Source organism: Pterocles gutturalis, unplaced genomic scaffold (assembly GCF_000699245.1).
Source record: "Pterocles gutturalis isolate BGI_N339 unplaced genomic scaffold, ASM69924v1 scaffold30413, whole genome shotgun sequence".
Taxonomy (NCBI): Eukaryota; Metazoa; Chordata; class Aves; order Pterocliformes; family Pteroclidae; genus Pterocles; species Pterocles gutturalis.
In genome coordinates this window covers 19,213-39,683 of record NW_010121443.1, presented here as the reverse complement: position 1 = coordinate 39,683, position 20,471 = coordinate 19,213, and the positions used below count along the sequence as shown (strand labels likewise).

The 20,471-nt window shown below is 38.0% G+C and overlaps 1 protein-coding gene across 1 annotated transcript in view; it reads left to right on the top strand.

Annotated features, from left to right (window-relative positions):
* The window catches only part of HLCS (holocarboxylase synthetase (biotin-(proprionyl-CoA-carboxylase (ATP-hydrolysing)) ligase)), a gene marked incomplete at its 5' end in the record, with an annotated part of 105,579 nt that extends 87,035 nt beyond the window's left edge, over positions 1-18,544 (top strand). Inside the window, 5 exons of the mRNA XM_010077251.1 lie at positions 9,547-9,614; positions 10,622-10,782; positions 13,892-14,006; positions 17,657-17,870; positions 18,376-18,544. Of these exons, the coding sequence (XP_010075553.1) occupies positions 9,547-9,614; positions 10,622-10,782; positions 13,892-14,006; positions 17,657-17,870; positions 18,376-18,544 (727 nt within the window). The remainder of the gene's footprint in view (positions 1-9,546; positions 9,615-10,621; positions 10,783-13,891; positions 14,007-17,656; positions 17,871-18,375) is intronic.
* Positions 18,545-20,471: the final 1,927 nt, after the last annotated feature.

Sequence of the window (20,471 nt, the reverse complement as noted above, 5' to 3'; positions counted from 1 at the left end):
GTTTTAATTATTAGATGCATGAACACAGAGCCAACTGAGTTCAGCTATTGTGTTTATTACTTTTTTTTAATTCACCATAAAAAAAAAAAGCAATAATTTTTCAGGATTACTATCTCTATCATGATCTGCAACTTGAAATCAGAAAAAAGCTGAAGTATCATCAGGCCTTTCCTCACACAGGGAACAAGAAATTGCAGGGAAATTCTATTTAGGGATGTTGAAGTGTAATGTTCAGGATTTATAACCCAGCTCAATGCTTCATTTCAAGTCAGCTCAACAATGAATTAGAAGTATATATAGGACTTCTATGCCTTGTGAAGGTTCTAGTTAGGATAGTCCATGTTGCTACTCTGGCTGGTAGGCCAGACTCTCCATCCAACAGTGACAAAGAAGAACCACAAGCTGGACAGCAAATGCTCCTTAATGGAACCCGAGGCTTCAGGAGGAAACTGAGGCATGTGAAAGCCTGGTTGTGGTACCATGGGTAAGTGCATTTCAAAGTTTAAATCATTCAAAACTTTAGCATTTCCATATGTTTGAAACAACTTCTATGTTTGACTGGGCTGAAAATACCCCAAAAAAGTGTTAAGTGTTTTAAAGGAAAAATTGTGTTGTTTCAGACGAATTAATTCCTCCTTCTCTTAGAGAAGAGTGGCTTTTCTGAATCTATATTTTCTGTGAACAATTATGTATATGGAAAACATCTGATCAGGTTTAAAATTACCTTATAAAAATAATTTTAAACTTCACTTGCTAAGCAAAGTATTTCAAATGGTAACTTAGTTGCCATTTTCTAAAAATTTCTTTTAAAAAATAGCTCTCGAACTATTTTTCTTTAAACAATACCTTTTTCCCCAGGTTCACATTAGATTTTTCCTGCATTAATCTCTTGCAGTATACTTAAGAAATTTCTAGATGCTACACATCTATGTATTTTTGATATAGAATGAGAAAAAACATGACATTTTTGTCTGTGCGAGTTCTGCAATTAAATTCTGGGCTTGTTGACATAGAAGGAATACAGTGCTTTTGATTGCTTTTGCACAGCAAAAGCGTGTTAATAATACTTTTTTTCAAAGATTTCATATTTCACAGTGCTTAATGGAAAAAAGAACTGCAAGTAACATAATTGTGCTTTACCTGCCTGTTTATGACGCCATAGTTGTTTCATAATAGTTGTAACACCTGGGCAAAATTACGAAGATTTTATTTAATAGCAAGTAATGTGTCAGATAAGCATCTTCATGACAATGCTTGTAACATTGTGCCTTGTACCCCATATCATAGAAGTAAGAATATGAACAAGCATTTAGAACTTGCAGGAAGTTCTGTTGTGTATTCTTAAATTATATGGTGAGAGAGGCACATGGAAATTTTAAAACTGAGACTCACATGCTTTTGGCTAAGGAAAACAGTGGTAATGTAGAAATTTGTGTGAAATTTTAGTTAATTGTTTTTCACATTTAAAATATTTTTCAGAACGAATGTTAAACTAACCAAAAGTTTCGCCAAAGGTAAAATCTAACCTATAGACCACAAGAAACATTAAACATTGTAGAAATATGCTACCTCATGTTTTAGTGTAGGAAAACTGTGGAGTGTGCCTTTAGAAAGAGGAGGAAAAAAAATATTTTTTAGTGAGCATTAGATTAGGAAGACTAGAAATTTACTACATTTTAGGCTTATAGCAACAACCGCATTACCATTATCATAAACCACCAGGGCCTAAATTTGGAGCACAATATATGTTGCAGGCATGAAACAAAAGCAAATCATAGAGAAAAAAGGTTTTTAGAGATATTCTCTTAACTAACAATTACTTCTGTGATTTTAAATATGATTGGTTTTGATTAAAATTTCAATACTAGAAGTTTAAAGGAAAAATTATGAATCTAAGTAAAATAAGTGTTATTGCTAATTTATTAGGTCTTCTGCAGTTACTTAGCAAGGAATAGATGGTGTTTTGTTGAAATGCTTTAATTTTTCCCAGTTTGTAATGGAAACCTCTGTGAAGGATCTGGGGAGGGCAGCTAGCTTCTGCTCACATAGAATTCTTTTTCATACTCGCTTTAATATGTGCGATATGTCCAGTGTATTTTGTTCTATATTAACCTTAACTGTTTGAGTGGCTACTTGGGAATAACTTCATCACTTCTCTGGTGGAATGTGGCAACTATTTAACACCCTGTATGATTTAAGACAGGAAATTAAGTGCTGTCTTAGTAAATTGCAGAGAAATTTTCATAAGGAAATGTAATTACCCAGACTAGAAATTGGCCAGAATATCAAGTTAAAATCACTATGTCTGCAAAAAGTTCTCAGTTTGCTATTTTATCTGAGAGGTGTCTTTAAGTAATATTGTATGAATTCAGGATCACAATGGATTACTTTTGAGATCGTAATGCTTGTGATACCTCACACTGTAAGTCAGTGACTTGAATGCTGATTTAAAGTACATTTCCCACCTTACTGAAATGCTGTTGTTTCTTGCTGTACTATATGGGGTTACTTTAAGGTTTCCCTCTCAGACAGTGACCAAACTTGTACACTCTTATCTGATGAAGTGTGATGAGATTACTGTTGAAAGTGACATCACTACCAGCTGCATTGATCTCTGTGTTTTGAATTTTTTTATAGCATCTATAACTGTGCTTTACTTTGCACAAGAGTAGTTAGATCTGGTTTTGATGAATATGTTTATAACTTTTTATTCCACTCTGAAGATTCTATTCTTAAGATGTTATGATAAATATGTTTAACTGAATTCCAGTAACTATTCTGTTTCTTAAATCTTGGCACTGGAGTTCATTTTTTTAAATGAAATCTGTTTTGTTTCCATTTGTCCTATGTTAACTTCTCAGTATGCTTCAGGTAGCTTTTTCAAATAAAGAAAGGACATGAAATGAAAAGATTACCTATTATAGGAAAAAATTTAAAAGAAATTGTTCAAAACAGTAGAGGTTTTTGCTTTTCAAATTAAAAATCGAAACAACTTACACTCCTAAACTCTCCTCACATCTCCCTTGGAAGCTTACTCCTTTACTGTAACTTTGTGGTCTTGATGATATTCACAGAGAAGCTGATTTACTGAATAAAGAAGTTCTTTAAGTTTTCAGTTTTGGAACATTACCAGTGTGTCTGAACCCAGGTTTCAAATTTTACTGGCATTTTGTTGGCAAACCAATTTTTTGGAGTCTTTTCTTATTTGGGTATGTTTCCTGACACCTTTGGCTGTATGGTACTGTGTTTTAAAATTCCCTTTTTCTTTTTTTAAGAGGAAAAGCCTATAAACATATACAAAGGACTAATTATAAAATATCTGGTATAAAAATATAGAGACAAGAAAATTACCAGCTGAAAAATGCAGTGAGCAGAAAAAATGAGCATTTAATGGTAGAGTTTTCCCCTGCCTGTGCAGGCCTGATTCTCAAAGCAATTCCACAAGCAAAGCAGGCACTATTCTGAGGCCATAATATGGTAATTTAAATCAAGCATAAGAACATGGGTGGTAAGAAAGGGATGGTTTGTCTTCACTTCTAGCGACTGGCCTCTTTTACTGCTGCTTCCCTTTTGCCAACAGCAGTGTTCATTTATGGTGAGCCGGATTAGAGCATTGATCCAGCTGAAAAATAACTCACATGACTTTATCTTACTTACAGTCATCCTATATATTGCCGTTTTGTTGAAACTATATTGTTATTAGTGCACTGCTCTCAAAGACTAACCACCTAGCTAAAGTATGTATAAGTTGCCAACCTATGTCATTCATACTATCAATAGATTATTCCTTGCTGAAAATGTCACAACTAGTATAGGACAATCTTCTTTTTGTAGTGTTTTTTGGATTGAGATACAAAAAACCAGCAGTCCAAGGTTCCAGTACTTTTTCAGTTTTCCGCAAGTCTGGGACATTGTAATCCCTTAACACTTTTTCTCACTGATGCAGGGCTTTAATGTATCTAAGGAGCTGAAAGAGTATTTGGCACTAAATGGTCCTTTCTATACTAACATTGCTATAGGGAAACCCACTATAAAGTGAAAGAAGCTATGAATTTTTGCAATAGAACAGAAGAGTGCATTCATGTCATAGTGTATTCTGGCACATATTTTGCCTGCTGCATATAGGCAAAGTTATAGCAGTGTGGAGCGGTAGGATTCCTATCATTTAAATAAGCCTCAGTAGGATTAACAGTTTAGGTGTTCTCCTACCTCTCTCAGCTGTGGGAGCCAATCTTTTGGGAGCCTGCGTATTGCACCTGGTCATGTATAAAAATCTGTATGGAAACTTCAAGATGGAGAAATATATTTAGGCTAGTAAGAGAGTGTGAAAATGACTTTAATCTAGGATCCTACTTGGGATAGGGGATTCCAGTGAGCAGCCTTTAGGCTCAGTTGCTAATTTAGTAATTAGTAGCTAATGGGTAGTTTCTGGCTGATTTCAACCAAACTTAAAGGACAGATAGAAACACCAGAGATACCAAGTTTCTGTACATTTCCTGGAGTCAAAGAATCATTCAGATTGTAAGGGATCCTTGAAAGTCTCTGATCTAACCTCCTTTTAAGCAGGGTCAACAATTAATTCAGACCAGCTTGCTCAGGTTTTTTTCCAGTCAGATCTTGAAAACCTCCAAGGACAGAAATACTCCACAGCCTCTCTTGGGCATCCTATTCCAGTGCTTAGTTATCCTCATAGTTCAATGTTATTTGCAAACTTGATTAGTGTGCGTGCCATTTCCTCCTACAGGTAATTGGTAAGGATATTAAGATACTAAATAGGATAGGTTTCAGGATAAACCCCTAAGGAACTGCAGTTGTATCCAGCCTACAGGTAGAGTACAAACCATTGATTTCAGTCCCAGAATACAGATACTTTTTGCTCATCTTGGTAGTGCATCCATCTAGACCACAATGGCCAAACTTGGGTACAAGGGTGCTGTGAAAGACCATCTTGAAGATGGTTGCAACCTTTACCCTTTTCCATTCATCTGGGACTTCCCCTGATCTCCTTGACCATGATGTGCCATCAGCCATCCCTCTCAGCATTCTCAGATGAATCTTAACTGCTCTCATGGACTTGTATGAGTCAAGATTTCTCAAGAGATTTATGAGGTCAATCCTTTTCTACTGTTGATACTTCTTCCCCTTGAACCCTGTCTGTATGTGTAAAGGCCTGGAAGACCTTGTTGGTGAAGATTGGGGCAACAAATGCATTGAGTAACTCAGCCAGTGTGTCCACTGTACTTTTGCCTCAGTCAGCTGCAAGTCCACATTACCCTTGTTTATTCTTATCAGGTAGCACTAGAAGTTCCTGTTGCCATGTTTCTTGGCAATCTACTATAGTTGAGCTTCAGCTTTCCTAACATCATCCTTATTTGTCTGGACAATGTTTCTGCCTTTCTCCTTTTTCCCTTGTTTCCATCTCTTTTGTACGTTCTTTTCACAGACATGAATTCCCTTTTTAGCCAGACTGTTTGTTCATCTACTTATTTTCCTCAGTATTGAGATGGACCATTGTTTTGTCCATGAAAAGTTGTCTTTAAAGACCAGGTCTGCTGAGCTCCCTTACCCCTAGGAGCTGCCTCTCATAAGATCCCATCTATCAGGTCTTTGAATAAACTGAATTCTGCTGCCGTGAAATACAGGGTTTGTGCTCTGTTACTTACCTTCCTCATTCCTCTCAGGATCCTGAACAGTATTGCTTCACGGTTGCTACAGTCAAAGCTGCCACAGATTGCCACCTCCCCAGTCAGCTCTCTCTTGTTGGTAGCAGATCGAGTTGATCATTCCAGTTGATCATTTGATACTTCTGTTAAGAGCTTGTCCCTAACATCCTCCACAATTCAGCTGGACTGCTTGCATCCCGCTTTGTTTGTCTTTTAGCACATTTCAGGAGATGGGAATCTTCCATAGGAATCAGGATCCATGATCTGCAGACATCCTCAAGTTGCTCTAAAAGACTTTTTCCATTTCTTACGTCTGATTAGGTGGTCTGTAACAAATCCCACCGTGATGTCATTCTTGGTGGCTTCTCCTCTGTTCGAGGCCCACCAGCTCTCAGTCAGTCTACCGCCTGTTTTACAGAAGACCTCCATGTCTTTGAGCTCCTTCAGGTATTCGTGTTCTCATGAAAACAGGCTTCCAGGTAAGAGAGAGAGAGAGACACAGACCAGTGCTGCCGCCAAGGAGATTGCAGCATGGACTCAAGAGTTACCCATGCTCTTGGCCAGCACGCCCTGTGGCAGGCTGTTCAGCACACAGAGCGTGGAATCAGACACAGCATCATGTAGTTGAGGGCTGTGAAAAGGAGATGGAGGGCAATGGAGGAGAGTTTAGGAAAAATATTAGCAGGCACACTGCTCATTTTCAAATGAGATGTAATGGACAAAAACAGTGAATGTAAAGTAGTAGAGCAAGTGTTCAGGGCACCTTTTTGTCCAAAATATAAGAAACTGGTCAGAAGGCATGTTCCTTTCCATTTGACTAAAAATTGAAAGGTTTTTTTAATGTTGCTTTTATAATACTCTATAAACAAGCTATTTGAGAGTGAGATTTTCAGACAAGGAACTTGAAGTGAAGGGAGAAATCTGTTCATAACTCACCCTCTTGTGCCCAGGTATTTTAACATCTGGAACGTAATGCTGCCTGTTGTAATACCTCTGCAATACTGTAACACAGCAGGATGCATTAATGAGAGTTTCAACCTTAAACCCACAACATCAATTAAATTTATAGTTGTCAGGCTGTTAACATTATTCAAACATGGTTTTTGTGGTTTTAATTCCCATTTTGCATTCATGTAGGAAGAAAAGTCATTGTGTTGACTAGCCATGAAGACAGAGTCCTCCTTAAACTTGAAATTTCTATGAAACAATTAAGTGTTGTTTATTACTCTTCACAACATCCATAGTATGCACTACGGGGTGGGGGGAGGGTATTTGTATAAAAAATTGTGCTAGAATCTCTCTCTTAATATTTCAGCTGGTTTAGTATTGTAGAGTACTAAAAGTGTCTTGCTCACATTTTAGAAAATACCACAAAAATGTTCAAAGCAGAAGGGAGAAATTTACATAAAATTCTAGTATCATCTTCTGTGGTCATATAGATGCCATCTGATATTCTTCCTGATGGGTAAATTTGTCTTCAGACGTTCCATGTTTCCCTACTCTTGTATCTCAGTGTGGTCTTGTGACTTAATACGTAGAGCAAGTTAGTTAAAGAGCACAAAAAAAGAACAGAGAATTTCTTGAATGCAGATATTTTGGGGGGAAAATGTGGTGAGCACTGTGATTAAGTTGCTCTGCAGAAAAATGAAATTGTTAAATCTGCAACTGATTAAGTTGAAAGAAAAGAAGGGAAGTTGATATGTAAAAAAGTGCACGTACGGTTAGTCTTTCTGGTAAGTAAAATCCAAGTTGCTTCTCACAGAAGAAAAACCTAACAAGCACATACAGTTTACAAAGCTCTGAAGTCAAGGGGGGCAGTTGTGTTGGTTTTTTTATTATCATAGGCTTCATGGTAATTCCAGCACAATCTCAGGAAGTAGTAAAAATAAATCCTATCTGTCTCTTGCTGTATCAGTCTGGGTATTAACAACTTGCCCATGTTGTATCCATTAAAGAATTTCTTCATGGCCTTTAAAAGTACAAACTTGGTCTCTGCATTTAATATGTTGTTACCTGCTGCCAAGCCTCTAATAGCTACATTCATGTGTTCCGTTAATCATATCTCTTTGTTCTAGAAGCCTGTGTTTTGGATTCATAATTATTTTTGTGCTCTGATTATTTTCCTCCCATTGTGACAGCATGTAAATGGAGAAGTAAGAGAAATCTGTGCATTTTGACAAAGCCTGTAATCTCTTCCTAACTGTGCATCCAAATCTAAATCGAATTTTCATGTTGCAAAACCATGAACTTGGTGGTGTAACTGAAGTCACGCTGTTCCCAGAAGACAGGGCTGAAACCTCATGGGCTTAAAGAGCTACAGAGGATTTTCCCCTAGGTCCCAGCATAAGAAGAGGTGTATTTTTAATCTTAAAGGCTGGTGGTAGATAGGTGAGCCTAGTCTCAGTGTGTAATCCATAGGGTCCAAATGAAAGAATTATCAAACTGTATTTCACATGAGCTGGAAGGGGACTGGCAAAGAGATCTTCTGGCTATTGCTTTTTGACAACATCTCCCTGAGTCAGGAGCAATGTGGGAAAGCATTGTGGAGCCTGCTAGGGCTTCTGTCAGTTTGGATTCAAGTGTTTCTAATTAGTAAAGGCATTTGTGGTCCAGACTTTGCTTGAGCCCTCCAATAACCTCCCATTTTGATCATCATGAAAGCAAGTCAGCCATTTGAAAGATATTGTGAAACCTTGGGGTTCCTACATGCATTTTGCTACCAGTACAGCCCCATGAGTTACTGGTGCCTTGCTTTTCAACCTGACAAGCAGGAGGTATGGGTAATTCCTTGGCTTGTCGCCTGCCTAAAGGTGTTTGTCTGTGAGCAGCAGTGGGGATGCTTCTGCTTGCAGCTGGTGTCTGCTGTGCAGTGATACTTGCTTGATTGCAGAACTTGAAACACCTTGCTTGCATATCTGAAATTCAGAGGAAATAATTTTGAACAGTACTCTTTGCTGTTTTGGACTGCACTTATCTCCAAGGCAAGGTTGCTTTTATATGAATGAACAACGTGATATTTGTGCCCATGTTAGAAGTAAGTTTGTAGGCTATAAATCACTTTCTGGGTTTACTTTGCTGGCAACATCTGGAGTATCTGTTTTATCTGTTAAATAACTCTTCCTGAAAATGTGAAATGGAGGAGGATCGTAGTACAGTTCAGATCTTCTTTAAAGGGGCTTGAATGAAGTTCTCACAGTAGAGTTTTTTTCTTCTTTTTTTCCAGTCTAGCATTGACTTGTTTGGTGGTGTTAAAGTGCACTTTCTACTTATCCCCAGAGGAAAGTTAGTATTCTTTTAAGTGAAACTATTTTAAAAGCAGAACACAAGCCTAAAATAAGCCAGTGTTCTCTAGAGTTCTCAGAAGGTGTAGATTTATTTACTGTAGTTAAATCATAATTAGTTCTCAGGGGATAGTGTATCTTTTAAACTGCTTTATTGCCACCATATTGGTTTTCTAAATAATCAGAAACTGCTGCTCTTATATTCTGTAATATGAACAAAAATTTGCTGTAAGTAGAAACAAATGTCTAGAATTGCCAGTTGTCACTTACTAAAGATAGTGACACACAAAAAATAAGCACTTCAACAAAACATGAAGAAATACAAAACGTATGTTATCAGAAGGCACCTTAAATGAACTATGGCTAGTAGTTATGCCAGCGTAATAGATATATTAATGTTTTACACAGTCATTTTTCAGTTAATCTTTTTTTAATATTCTAATGCTTTTCAGTCAAGAATAAATGTGAACTGAAAACGGATAAATGGAAGTGCAATGTTAACATAAAATATTACCTGATATTTAAGCCTAGATTTTCATGAATGTAGCTTAGTGTTCCAGCTGATAAGCATGTTTTTTTGGTGTTTTTTTCCTAATTGGCAGGTTAATGTTTGAGTTGCCTGAGGAGATGGGTTTAATAGCAATTGCTGTTCGACAAACACAAGGGAAAGGTGAGTAAATTTTCTTCTAGTGCTAATAAATGTGTATTAAACATATGGAATAGGAAATGTTATTGTCATCCAGCTGTCTTAAAGATACATTATTTTTTATAATACACAGTATTTTTAATAATATAATCTATAGAATAATCATGTCCTCTTTTCCTCCTGCTTGAACTGTGGATTCAATCTCAAAACCTAAGTTAACAGAGACCAAAGTAAACATTTTCAGGATGTTTGGTGGCTTTGCAGAAATGATTTAGTGGTCTTCTAGTTTCTGCCAAAAGTCTCCCCAGTCATGGAAACTGCCATCAGTACATTTAGTGTAATACAAGTCAGACTTCGAAATCAGAACTCCTTTTTGGCATAACTGGAACAAGACTGGGTCTTGACTTGCTCTGAGATAGAGGTTTCTTGAGTCTGCAGGACCTGCCTGAACTGTCATGTGAACTTTCATAATCTTTTCAGATAAATATGAGCAAGTTCTGCCCTTTTCCCAAGAGAGTGCTAGCACTGATTTAAAAGCCACATTCATTTTTTTTTGAAGAACACAGTGCTCAGCCTAATAAGCTCTTCTGAGCACAGATCTGCATTAAGATGGTTACCTGGCTTTCAGTTACAGACCTAGCTTGTGTCAAGTTGATTCACAATGTGGATGGCTTTCTAGATGCACACAGAGCAACTTCACAAATACTTCTTCACTTAAAGCAAGATTTTTTGAAATGTGCATGTTACCCGATACCAGGAAAATCCTGGAAGCAAGTCATTTAGGACATGGTAGGAAATTGAGTAGCAGCATGCATATTAAACAACCTGCTGTTTTTATAAGGAAAAAGCTTTGCACTTTAACCAATTTTCCTTCAAAATTAGTTTGGAAACTCCATTACAGGATTTACGGTAGATTGTTGGATGGTTACTATCAAATCTTTCTTTTTTGTAGTTGTCTGCGTTAGCAAAGTGATCTTTTTTATAAATCCTTTTCTTGAGTTGAATTTAACTTTTTTCCTTTCCCTCCCCAGGTCGTGGTGGAAATGTTTGGCTCAGTCCCGTGGGCTGTGCACTGTCCACTTTGCATATCGCCATTCCTCTACATTCCAACCTGGGCCAGAGAATTCCTTTTATTCAACACCTGGTGTCCTTGGCAGTGGTAGAGTCAGTTAGATCAATACCAGGATATGAGGTATGTCATTCTAATTTATCTCAAAATTCCCGTTTCCATTTGCATTAAACTCAGATTTTAACTACATCTTCTATGCATTGGATGACTGAATGTATAATATAGTTCTTCAGCACTAATATATAGTGGTAAACTTAGCCTTCATACATGCATGATTATTTATATGTTTTAAGAAATCTAGTATAAATATGATGAATACTGTCTTTTATTGAGCTGATTAAGTATACGACACTCATTTCACCCACAATCTTAATGAAACTTAAGACTCAGTCTTCAGCAGTAAAGAAAATGTCAGTTTTGTTTGTCTAACAATTGAGTTAATTTGTTTTGATTTTGAAGGAGTTGGGGAAGAGGGAGGAGGGAAAAATGAGTAAAACTGACAAATCCTTTTCTGCTTTTTTGTTGGTGATGTTTCAGTGGTCACTTTATCCCTTTTAAAGGATTTTTCCAACCCTTGTTTAAGGTTGAAAACTGATTTCTAAAGCAAGAACTTAGGAGCATTGCTCTCAAGAGGGAATCAAGTGTCCTGTCATCAGTATTAAAATGAAGAACCAGTCTTCTTCATCACCTCATATATCTCCTTTTTAATGTTACCATTTCGTAATATTTGCTAACTATAAAACTTTGGTATTTTACAGAAGTAGTTAACTAAAGCATATGTTTCCCATATTACAGAAAATCAATGACTTATACACATTTACACATGAACTTTATTATAGTGGCACCCGGTAGCTTTGCTGTAGTTTAGGGTCTGTCAGCCTTTCTATTAAAACCTTCTAACTTCAGTGCTTTATAACTTGACTATAAAAACAAAATGCTTCAGGCTAAAATTTGCAATATAAAATATTTGGCTAGAGTGAGTAATTTAACCATTTAAAATAGAAGGGACAAGAGTGAGTTTTATAAAATAGGAGTCTGACTGGGGAAGGAGTTAATTTATGAATGGAGGTGGTTTTGCTTCTGTACGCCTACCCTGGTATACTGTGGCATTTTTTGTTTTATTCCATTCAAGAGGAAAAAGGTGACCAAAGTACTATATATTAATGTAAAACTACTATATATCAGTAATACATGTACTGCGCATAGCACATGTACGATACATAGCTTGCTATGACCAAGACAGGGCTACTGTCTTTACAGTACGTCTTTGATGGTACGTCCACCCTAGACAATGGGTGACAACAATGTTAAGGGTCTGAACTCAAAAAATTAAAACAAGGAAATTCAAAGATTTATTGGAAACTCAGTGCTTAAATTTCCCCTTTAGACTTAGGTTAACACGGGGCTTTTCTTTATGTCAGATGAACATCCATGCCATGCAAATTGCAGTAGCTGCAAACAGTGGGCTAATCTATAGATGAGTTTTCATTCTCTCCTCCAAATTTCCATAACTCTGTGGCCATATATCAGAATCTTAACAATACTTTAACACACTTTAATGTCGTTCACTATGCTTAAAGTCTATTTCAGGATTTCCATTCCAAAATCTGAAATACCTGTGTCTCAGTTTATCAGCCAGTCATCATCTTTAGGATTAGCATGAATGCTGACTGTGCTGAACAGGCAGTGACTGAGGCCTTTGTTCTGGGTCCTCGTGGAGAAAATCTGACTGCTGAATTGGAATTTTGCTTTCAGATGTTAGTGCTGCAAATGCAAAAGGGCCTTATATCAAGACAATGCTTTGCTTTCCCATTCTGAGAGCAGCAAATATCTCTAGTAAGTGAAGGTAGGAACGTGCTCCATTTCCAGCATATTTTGTGATGCCCATCGTTTCTTTGACATGCGGATAGTTGTGCAGTACCTCATAACTCCATTTTGTGGCAAAGTCTCTGCTGTGTAGTTTATGTAATGAGAATACTCAGTTGACTTGGTTGTTCTTCATGCTTGCTGTCACTTCAGTTGCAGAGCTAGTGTCTGGTGTCCTACAGGTGTATGTTTTCCTTAAGTAAGTTCTACTGAATAGGTCTTCGGAAGATCTCTTAACCTGGATAATACTGTTTTAACTGTGTCATATTTCACATGTCTCAAGAGTCTTCTATAAATCCTTTCCCAGTGCAAAGAGTCAAGTTGTTTTCCATAATGAATATGAATTGGTGATTCTCTCTCTTAGAATGCTTTGATAGCAAAATCAGGTAGTATTTCCTGTCAATGTATGTGTAATGGACTCCTTTCTGGCCTTTAAATCTGTCAGGAAAGTAGACATGGACCCAGGTGCAGTTTTCACACATCCTGTAAAGGGATTTCATAATCTACAATAGGAGGGAATGCGACTCTTGTAGTCCTGGAGCACCTCCCATAATTTGCCTCTGGGGATACAGTCATATGCAGTTTTTCAAACTACAGGAAGCACATTTACTTTCTTTTTGTGTTTAAGTAGCCAGTGCAAAGTTCAGTTCAGTTTTGTGGTTTCAACAAAAACTTCTCTATTGCAGTGGAATGGTGTCACACAGCACAGTTTGTGTTTCTAGCTCCGTGGTGTTGCCTAAGTGTAGCTGCTGCAAGCTTGAATATATTTAGGACATTACTGAAGTATTTACATAGTTGTGAACTGGAATTTCTCATGTCTACTAAGTTTCCTTTCTGAAATTCAAGATGTCATTGTCTCCTTGTCTGGTTCCTGCAAGGATCCTCAAATACAGTGTTGGTGTTATTGTGGGCTTACCCTGATTGTTGATCAGCAGTGAGCCATGGTGGCTGCCACAGTTTGCATCTTTTTTCGACAGATCTTTTAAACTAATGAATGAAGGTAATGAATTCTATAAAGCCACATGATTTTGAGACTAAAAATCTCTAATATCTTTAGTCCCTCTTTTGGTCGCTCTAAGCCTTCATTATCTGCCATAATTTTTTTTTTTTTTAAATAAATGGACACTTTTCTCTGTCAGCTGCCAAACCTCCTTAGTAAACCATGTAACCATGCCACTATAGCTTTTTCAGGAACATTCATAGAGCACTTAAATAGGTTCTCATTATGAAGAGCAGTTGACAGTATCACATTCTGTGTGGCAAAGAGATACGGAAAATATAGAATATAGAGTGATGAATGAGCCATGTTCTTATAATCAGTATCAAAGAGCAAAGTGTTTCTAAATGTGTTTTTTTGTTTCTTTAGGATGTTGATCTGCGAGTAAAATGGCCAAATGATATTTACTACAGTGATCTTATGAAGCTTGGTGGAGTTCTGGTAAACTCTACACTTATTGAAACAACATTTCATATACTTATTGGTAAATGTCTATTTTCAAACTTTTCTGTATCCTTTTTTTTCTGAAGAAATTTGTTATTGATGTCTTTATGAGTTCAAATAATAAGGACAAAACCAAATAATGATAGCAGGCATAAGGAACTAAAACACAATATTAAATCAAAAGGAAGCACAAAAAGTAGATGTTTTCATTCTTCTTAATAATTCCATATGCTTGACAAGGAAAAACTAAATGCAAGCATCTGGGCTGGTGTAGTGGAGTTCAGAGAAAGAACATTACAGAAGATAGGGGAAAATGTCCTCCTTGATGTGTTGCAGAACTAAGAGAATACACTGAAATATGTATCCATTTTTTTCAACATGACAAACAGTTGAATAAATAACATGCCTTTTAAATCAGGAGAAAAATAGCTATGTACACGTAGTCATGTTTCAATTTCTGCTTTCATCGTTTTAAAATTTATTCATAACTTATTTCTCTTGGTACCTCTCTAGAAATTGGAATATTGCTAGTGGACCAGCAATGAAGTAATGATTTGATTAATTTCTTTAGTTCTCTCAGAAAGTAAAATTTGCAAAGTAGTTGGGAAGGCTGGGTCAAGGAGCAAAGAGTGACAGTCTGTTCATTGTGAAGATGAACAGTCTACCTGGAAGGCTGGTTCCAAAAAGGTAGCACAGCCAATCTCAAAACCACTGTACATGTATTTTCCAGCAAGTCCTAGGGCTGTAACAGGAGAAGACATTTAGGTGCACAAATAAGTATTGAGATGTTTCTGTTGTTTCGGGTCTGATAATCATCCTGCTATTAGTTATGGAAAATCTTTCCCCTAAGCAGCAGCAGCACAGACCTGTCAGACATGCTCAGAAACGTACCAGAAGAGCTCAAGGTTCTTGTTCCAAAAACAGTTATCTGTGGGACGTCTAAAAATTAAATGAAAGTTCCTAAGAAAATCTAAAAGGTTAGAGAAGATGTTGATAATATTTGGTTTATATTTGAATATAGCACAGTAGATAATTAAAGTATCTTGCAAAGAGAGTGTGGGCATATAGTTTCTGTCAAGGTGCTGTAAATTCTAAGGCGTGAACAAGCAAAACAGTTGAATCAGTCATCACCTCCTTCTGTGAAACATACCCAGGCATTGCATTTTCTGTTCAGTTATTATATCCTCATCTTGTAAATAGTCTACATGTACAGCATGGAAGTTGCACCAAGACACTTAAAAAGTCTCTCTGTGCTCCGTCAACCATTTACGGCTTCCATATGTTTTTCCAGAGTCTGTTCTGGTTAACAAAAGAAAAGCAAAAATGGGTCCATAAATTGTTCATCTTATCAAATACCTCTTTGCAGATTGCATATTTGTTTTGGACCTTGTGTTTCTTACCCTAAACACTCAAACATTCAAATTCAAATGGAAACTTTCTGTATGTGTGCTTTCTGATGTCCATAGGAGTCGTCTTCATGGTGAAAGGTCTGAGGTATATGCAAAAATGTACATTTTCATCAACTTCCTTTCACCTGGAAGCTTCTAAGATTGGAACTTACTTGCCACATACTAGTCCAAGGATTTTTTCCATCATTTCAGTGATGTATGTTACTGAGAGTGCAGGGGTGACTCAGGACATCTAACTTGTATTAGTAGTAGCAATGAGATCAAACTTCTACAACAGGGAAGGTAAGCCAGATGCATTATTGCCTTTCTACAGTCATGCAGATTCCTTTCCTAGACCTCAGTGTTTACGTGGCACTCGTGAAGAGTATCCTGTATGTGAGGGGTAATGATCAAAATCAAAGGTCATCTCTATGGCTTCACTGCCATGAGAAGTACCTCAGAAGAATAAGGCAAACGACAAACCTGCCTTTTCACCTGTACCGTGTTCTCAAGGTCTCACAGACGACACAGTTCATGTTCATACTTTTAAACGTGTTTTAAAAAAAATAATTTTATTTTCAAGAGCTTAATTATTGCAGGACTTTTGGAAGAAGAGTTCTGCAGAAAAATACTTCATTAATGTAAGGGCCAGACTCAGTACAGATGTAGGTAGCCAAACACAAGTGGAATGCAAGGGACAGCCAGCATGCTTGGCCTGCAAAAGCTCTGTCTGCCTCTCTGTGCAGCTAAGGCATGTCCGAACAGTGCACAGATGCTGAAGGCAGGGCTAGCTCTAGAACTGGAGGATGGATTAGCCACATCAGCAGACTGCAGGGTCGGTGCTAAATGTTTATTTTTCAGTCTTCTCACATGGGCAAGGCAGAGATGCCCTAAGAGTCCCGAGCACCCAATATTTTTAGAATCACCTGGCTACATTTTTACAACTGCATATATCCCCAGATGCTTCTGCCTCAACTGAGCTTGTCGTCACAGTATTTTGTGTCTGTTTCGATTTTTGGATTGCTAAGTAGTGATCTCCATACATACAAGCCTGAGTGCCCTGAGCCTGCAGAGGGACTCCAAGGCCCCATTATGGACCCTGACAGTACTAATCACAGGTTGATGGCCACGTCACTCTCTCTTCACTTCTACTATATTTCAGTGTAAACAGCTGAGTTGGGATTTGCTGGCATGGCACATTATTTTTTCCAGATCATTTTCCTTTGTCTCCTTCTGATAATACATTTATCCTCATTTCCATAGGATCAGTATGTTGGTGCTGGTATTACTGTGGCTTTCTTTGCATGCATTCTCTGACTAAAAGTCAAAAACTCCTTTCTGCTGAAGAGAGCCTTCTCCTCATAGTTAATATGAATTACTTCAATATATGAATAGTCTCATTAATAGCAAATTTTCAAGTAAACAGTGCATCTGGACCTTCTTGCAGATGGAGGTGTATCATGTCTAAACCTGATTGACAGACTGGGGTTTTATCCCAAATGTCTGAGGAAAGAAAAATCCAAATTATTAGGAGAAAAAAATAAACAGGTAATACAATATATTTTTTTACATCCCTCAAAGCCTGTTTCAGGAGGCTGCAAAAAAGGCCCCAAGAGCCATATTTAAATAAGAAGGGCATTCTGCCAGCGTTATTCTAGATGGAGAAATCTCAGTGAGAGACTTGAGGCTTCTAAAGGATATACTATTGTAAGATAGATTAAGCAAACTGGAGTTTTACACAGCAAAGTTAAATCTTCTTGGCTTTTCAGAGCAAGCCAAGCAAGGCTTCACAGCTGAGTCAAAAGGCTTAATTTTCAGAAAATGCAATCAGCTAACTGTAGTAAACGGAAAGGTTTTGTAATTAAATTTTAGACTGAAAGATAAATCTCCATCTTAGAGTATGATAAATTATTTACTCTCAATTAGCTAATGACCTGCAGCTTCCAGAGAGTGAAAGAATTTTGCACTTCGATGTTGTTGTAACAGCCGTGCAACTCCCCACTTAACCATCTTCCTAACCCTCATTGACAAGATGGTGTGTTGTTGAAAGACTGCAGTGGATTTGCTTCTACAATTCTGAGGAGGCATTTTAAGGGCAAGGAAAAAGTAAAATCTGGACCAAGATTTGTAATTACACAAGTCAGAAGATTTAAAGGTATAAGAGGCTGAAGAAAAACAGCTACTGGAAAGATCCTTAGAGATCATTGTATCCAATAGTTGAATAAAGTACTGATTTTCTAGTAGTAAAAAAGTGTTCCTGCTTACAGATCCTGTCCTTTTTTTTTTGGTTTGTCCTCTTCAGGCTTTGGATTTAATGTGAATAACAGCAACCCCACCATATGCATCAATGATCTCATCGCAAAATTTAATAAGGAAGAGGGGACAAAGCTGAAGCCTTTAACTGCAGACTGTCTTATTGCAAGAACTGTAACTGTGCTAGAGAGGCTTATAGATATTTTTCAGGAGAAGGGGCCAAACGGAGTTCTTCCCCGTTACTACAAGTACTGGATACACACGTAAGTATAATGTTCTTCTTGAACTTTCTTTTAATCAAGTTGGGAAGAACTCACAGATATTTTCTCTTTTTCTACTGGGTTGCTTTTAAAACTAGTGATTTGATTAAAATGTGCTCCCATGTAGGATGTAATTTTTAAAGGGAGATTAAAAATAGCACTTGGTAAAATCAATGGACTAGCATGAGTTGAAGAATGCTTCTAGATATTTTACGTGTATCATCTCAAAACAAATGGAATTGGGAATTATTTGTTTAGCTAGTGATGTAGCTGCTGTACTCATGTCTTTTACAAAAAAATACACTGTTTGGCTTAACTGCAACTCTGTTGATTACACAGAAAGAAATTAAAGCAGCTAGAAAGTGCTGCTGAAAATCATTCTCTGTAAAGAACTAGTAAAGTGGGAAATAAAAATATTCTGCTAGACATTAGTCCTATAATCTATTTTTAAGTGTTTGTGCGGTGTCCACCAATTAATTCCTGACTATCTAGTTCTCTTTATTTGCAGTGGTAAGCAAGTTCGTCTTCACAATGAGGAGGGCCCGATTGCGTGGATAGTCGGGATAGATGATTATGGATTCCTTCAAGTTCATGAAGAAGGCAAAGGTGTAGAGTCTGTGCACCCAGATGGCAACTCTTTTGACATGCTGAGAAACCTCATAGTCCCAAAGCATTAACACTCCTCAGAGCTCACAGTGCAAAAGGAGGCTTGCTAGTATTTGGCACCGAGCAGCTAAAAACTTGCTTAAAGGTGGGAAGGGTAGTTGATAGCTTCATTTTTTTTCTTCTGATTTTCTAATATCTTTGTATTTTGACATAGATAACTTCAACAGTTAAGAACAGATAATTATATCATTGCTGAAGGCCTTTATTCTGTTGTATTAACTTCAAACACATCTGTGTTGCCTTTCTTTGTAAGCATCTGTTCTTTAAAAGGAGCTTGATTGCAAAGGAATACCTTGCATTGAACAGAACTTTCTCTTCAATTACACACTGTATTTGAGAAACTGAAGTGGCTAGATATTTCCTTTTTGTGTCTCTGTGTTTTTATAGAATCAGAGAATGGTTTGGGTTGGAAGAGACCTTAAAGATCATCTAGTCCCACCCCCCCTGCCATGGGCAGGGACACCTTCCACTAGACCAGGTTGCTCAAAGCCCCATCCAGCCTGGCCTTGAACACCTCCAGGGATGGGGCATCCACAGCTTCTGGGCAACCTGTTCCAGTCTCACCACCCTCACAGTAAAGAATTTCTTCCTAATATCTGATCTAAATCTACCTTCTCTCAGCTTAAAAACCGTTACCCCTCGTGCTGTCATGACATGCCCTTATAAGAAGTCCCTCTCGAGGTTTCCTGTAGGCCTCAATTGTTCCAGCCCTCTGATCATCTTCATGACCCTCCTCTGGACTCGCTCCAACAGGTCCATGTCCTGCCTGTGCTGAGGACTCCAGAGCTGGACGCAGTACTCCAGGTGGGGTCTCACAAGAGCAGAGTAGAGGGGGAGAATCACCTCCCTCGACCTGCTAACCACACCGCTTTTGGTGCAGCCCAGGACACAGTTGGCTTTCTGGGCTGCAAGTGCACACTGCCGGCTCATGTTCAGCTTCTGATCAATCAACACCCCCAAGTCCCTCTCCTCAGGGCTGCTTTCAATCCGTTCTCCTCCCATCCTGGATTTGTGCTTGGGGTTCTCCCTTGGCCATTCTGAACTTAATGAGATTTGCACGGTCCCACCTCTGAAGCCTGTCAAGGTCCCTCTGAATGGCATCCCTTCCCTCCAGTGTGTCAACTGTATCACACAGCTTGGTGTTGTCAGCAAGCTTGCTGACGGTGCACTCAATCCCACCATCCATGTCTCCAACAAAGATGTTAAACAACACTGGTCCCAATACAGACCCCTGCAGAATGCCACTCATCACCAGTTTCTGCTTGGACATTGAGCAGTTGACCGCAACTCTTTGAGTGCGACCATCCAGCCAGTTCCTTATCTACCGAGTGGTACGTCTGTCCCACGTCTCTCCAAGTGCTTTATTGTGCTTTAGCACAATGAAGTACAAGATTTACATTTTTACTGTGGTTTTTTAAACTAAATTTTGGTTTATGCGTTGTCTGCAGTGAAAACAGGTGGAAGAGCTTGTCATATAGTTCTGAATTACTGGGATTTCCACTGTGTTTAGATTCAGATCTAAGTAGAGCCTCACTGATTTGGTTCTCCATGTGGGCCTGTAGAACAGTTTACCATCCCTTGCGTTGATCTCAGGTCTGCAACTCTGCCTCAAGTTTTTGGGGAGTTTTCCATCAACACTTGAGAACTGTGATTGGTTATCCAAATTATTTGTACTCTGCTCTTCTTAGTCAACTGGATCTTGCTAAATCGTCTTGTATCTCCTTTGGGTCACAGTCTTCCAAGAGGCTTTAGCCCCCATATGAATAGCCCACTGGAGTCATGTATCACCTAGTTGCAATCCTCTTATCCGGGTTATTGTAGAAACCCGTGTCAGGAGAGAGGTCTGAATAGTCTACACTTTAATAGTAATTTTACTGTAATAGTAATGAAGTTAAGCAAATAAATAAGACAAAAATGCCCCTCTCTTAAAATTCCTGC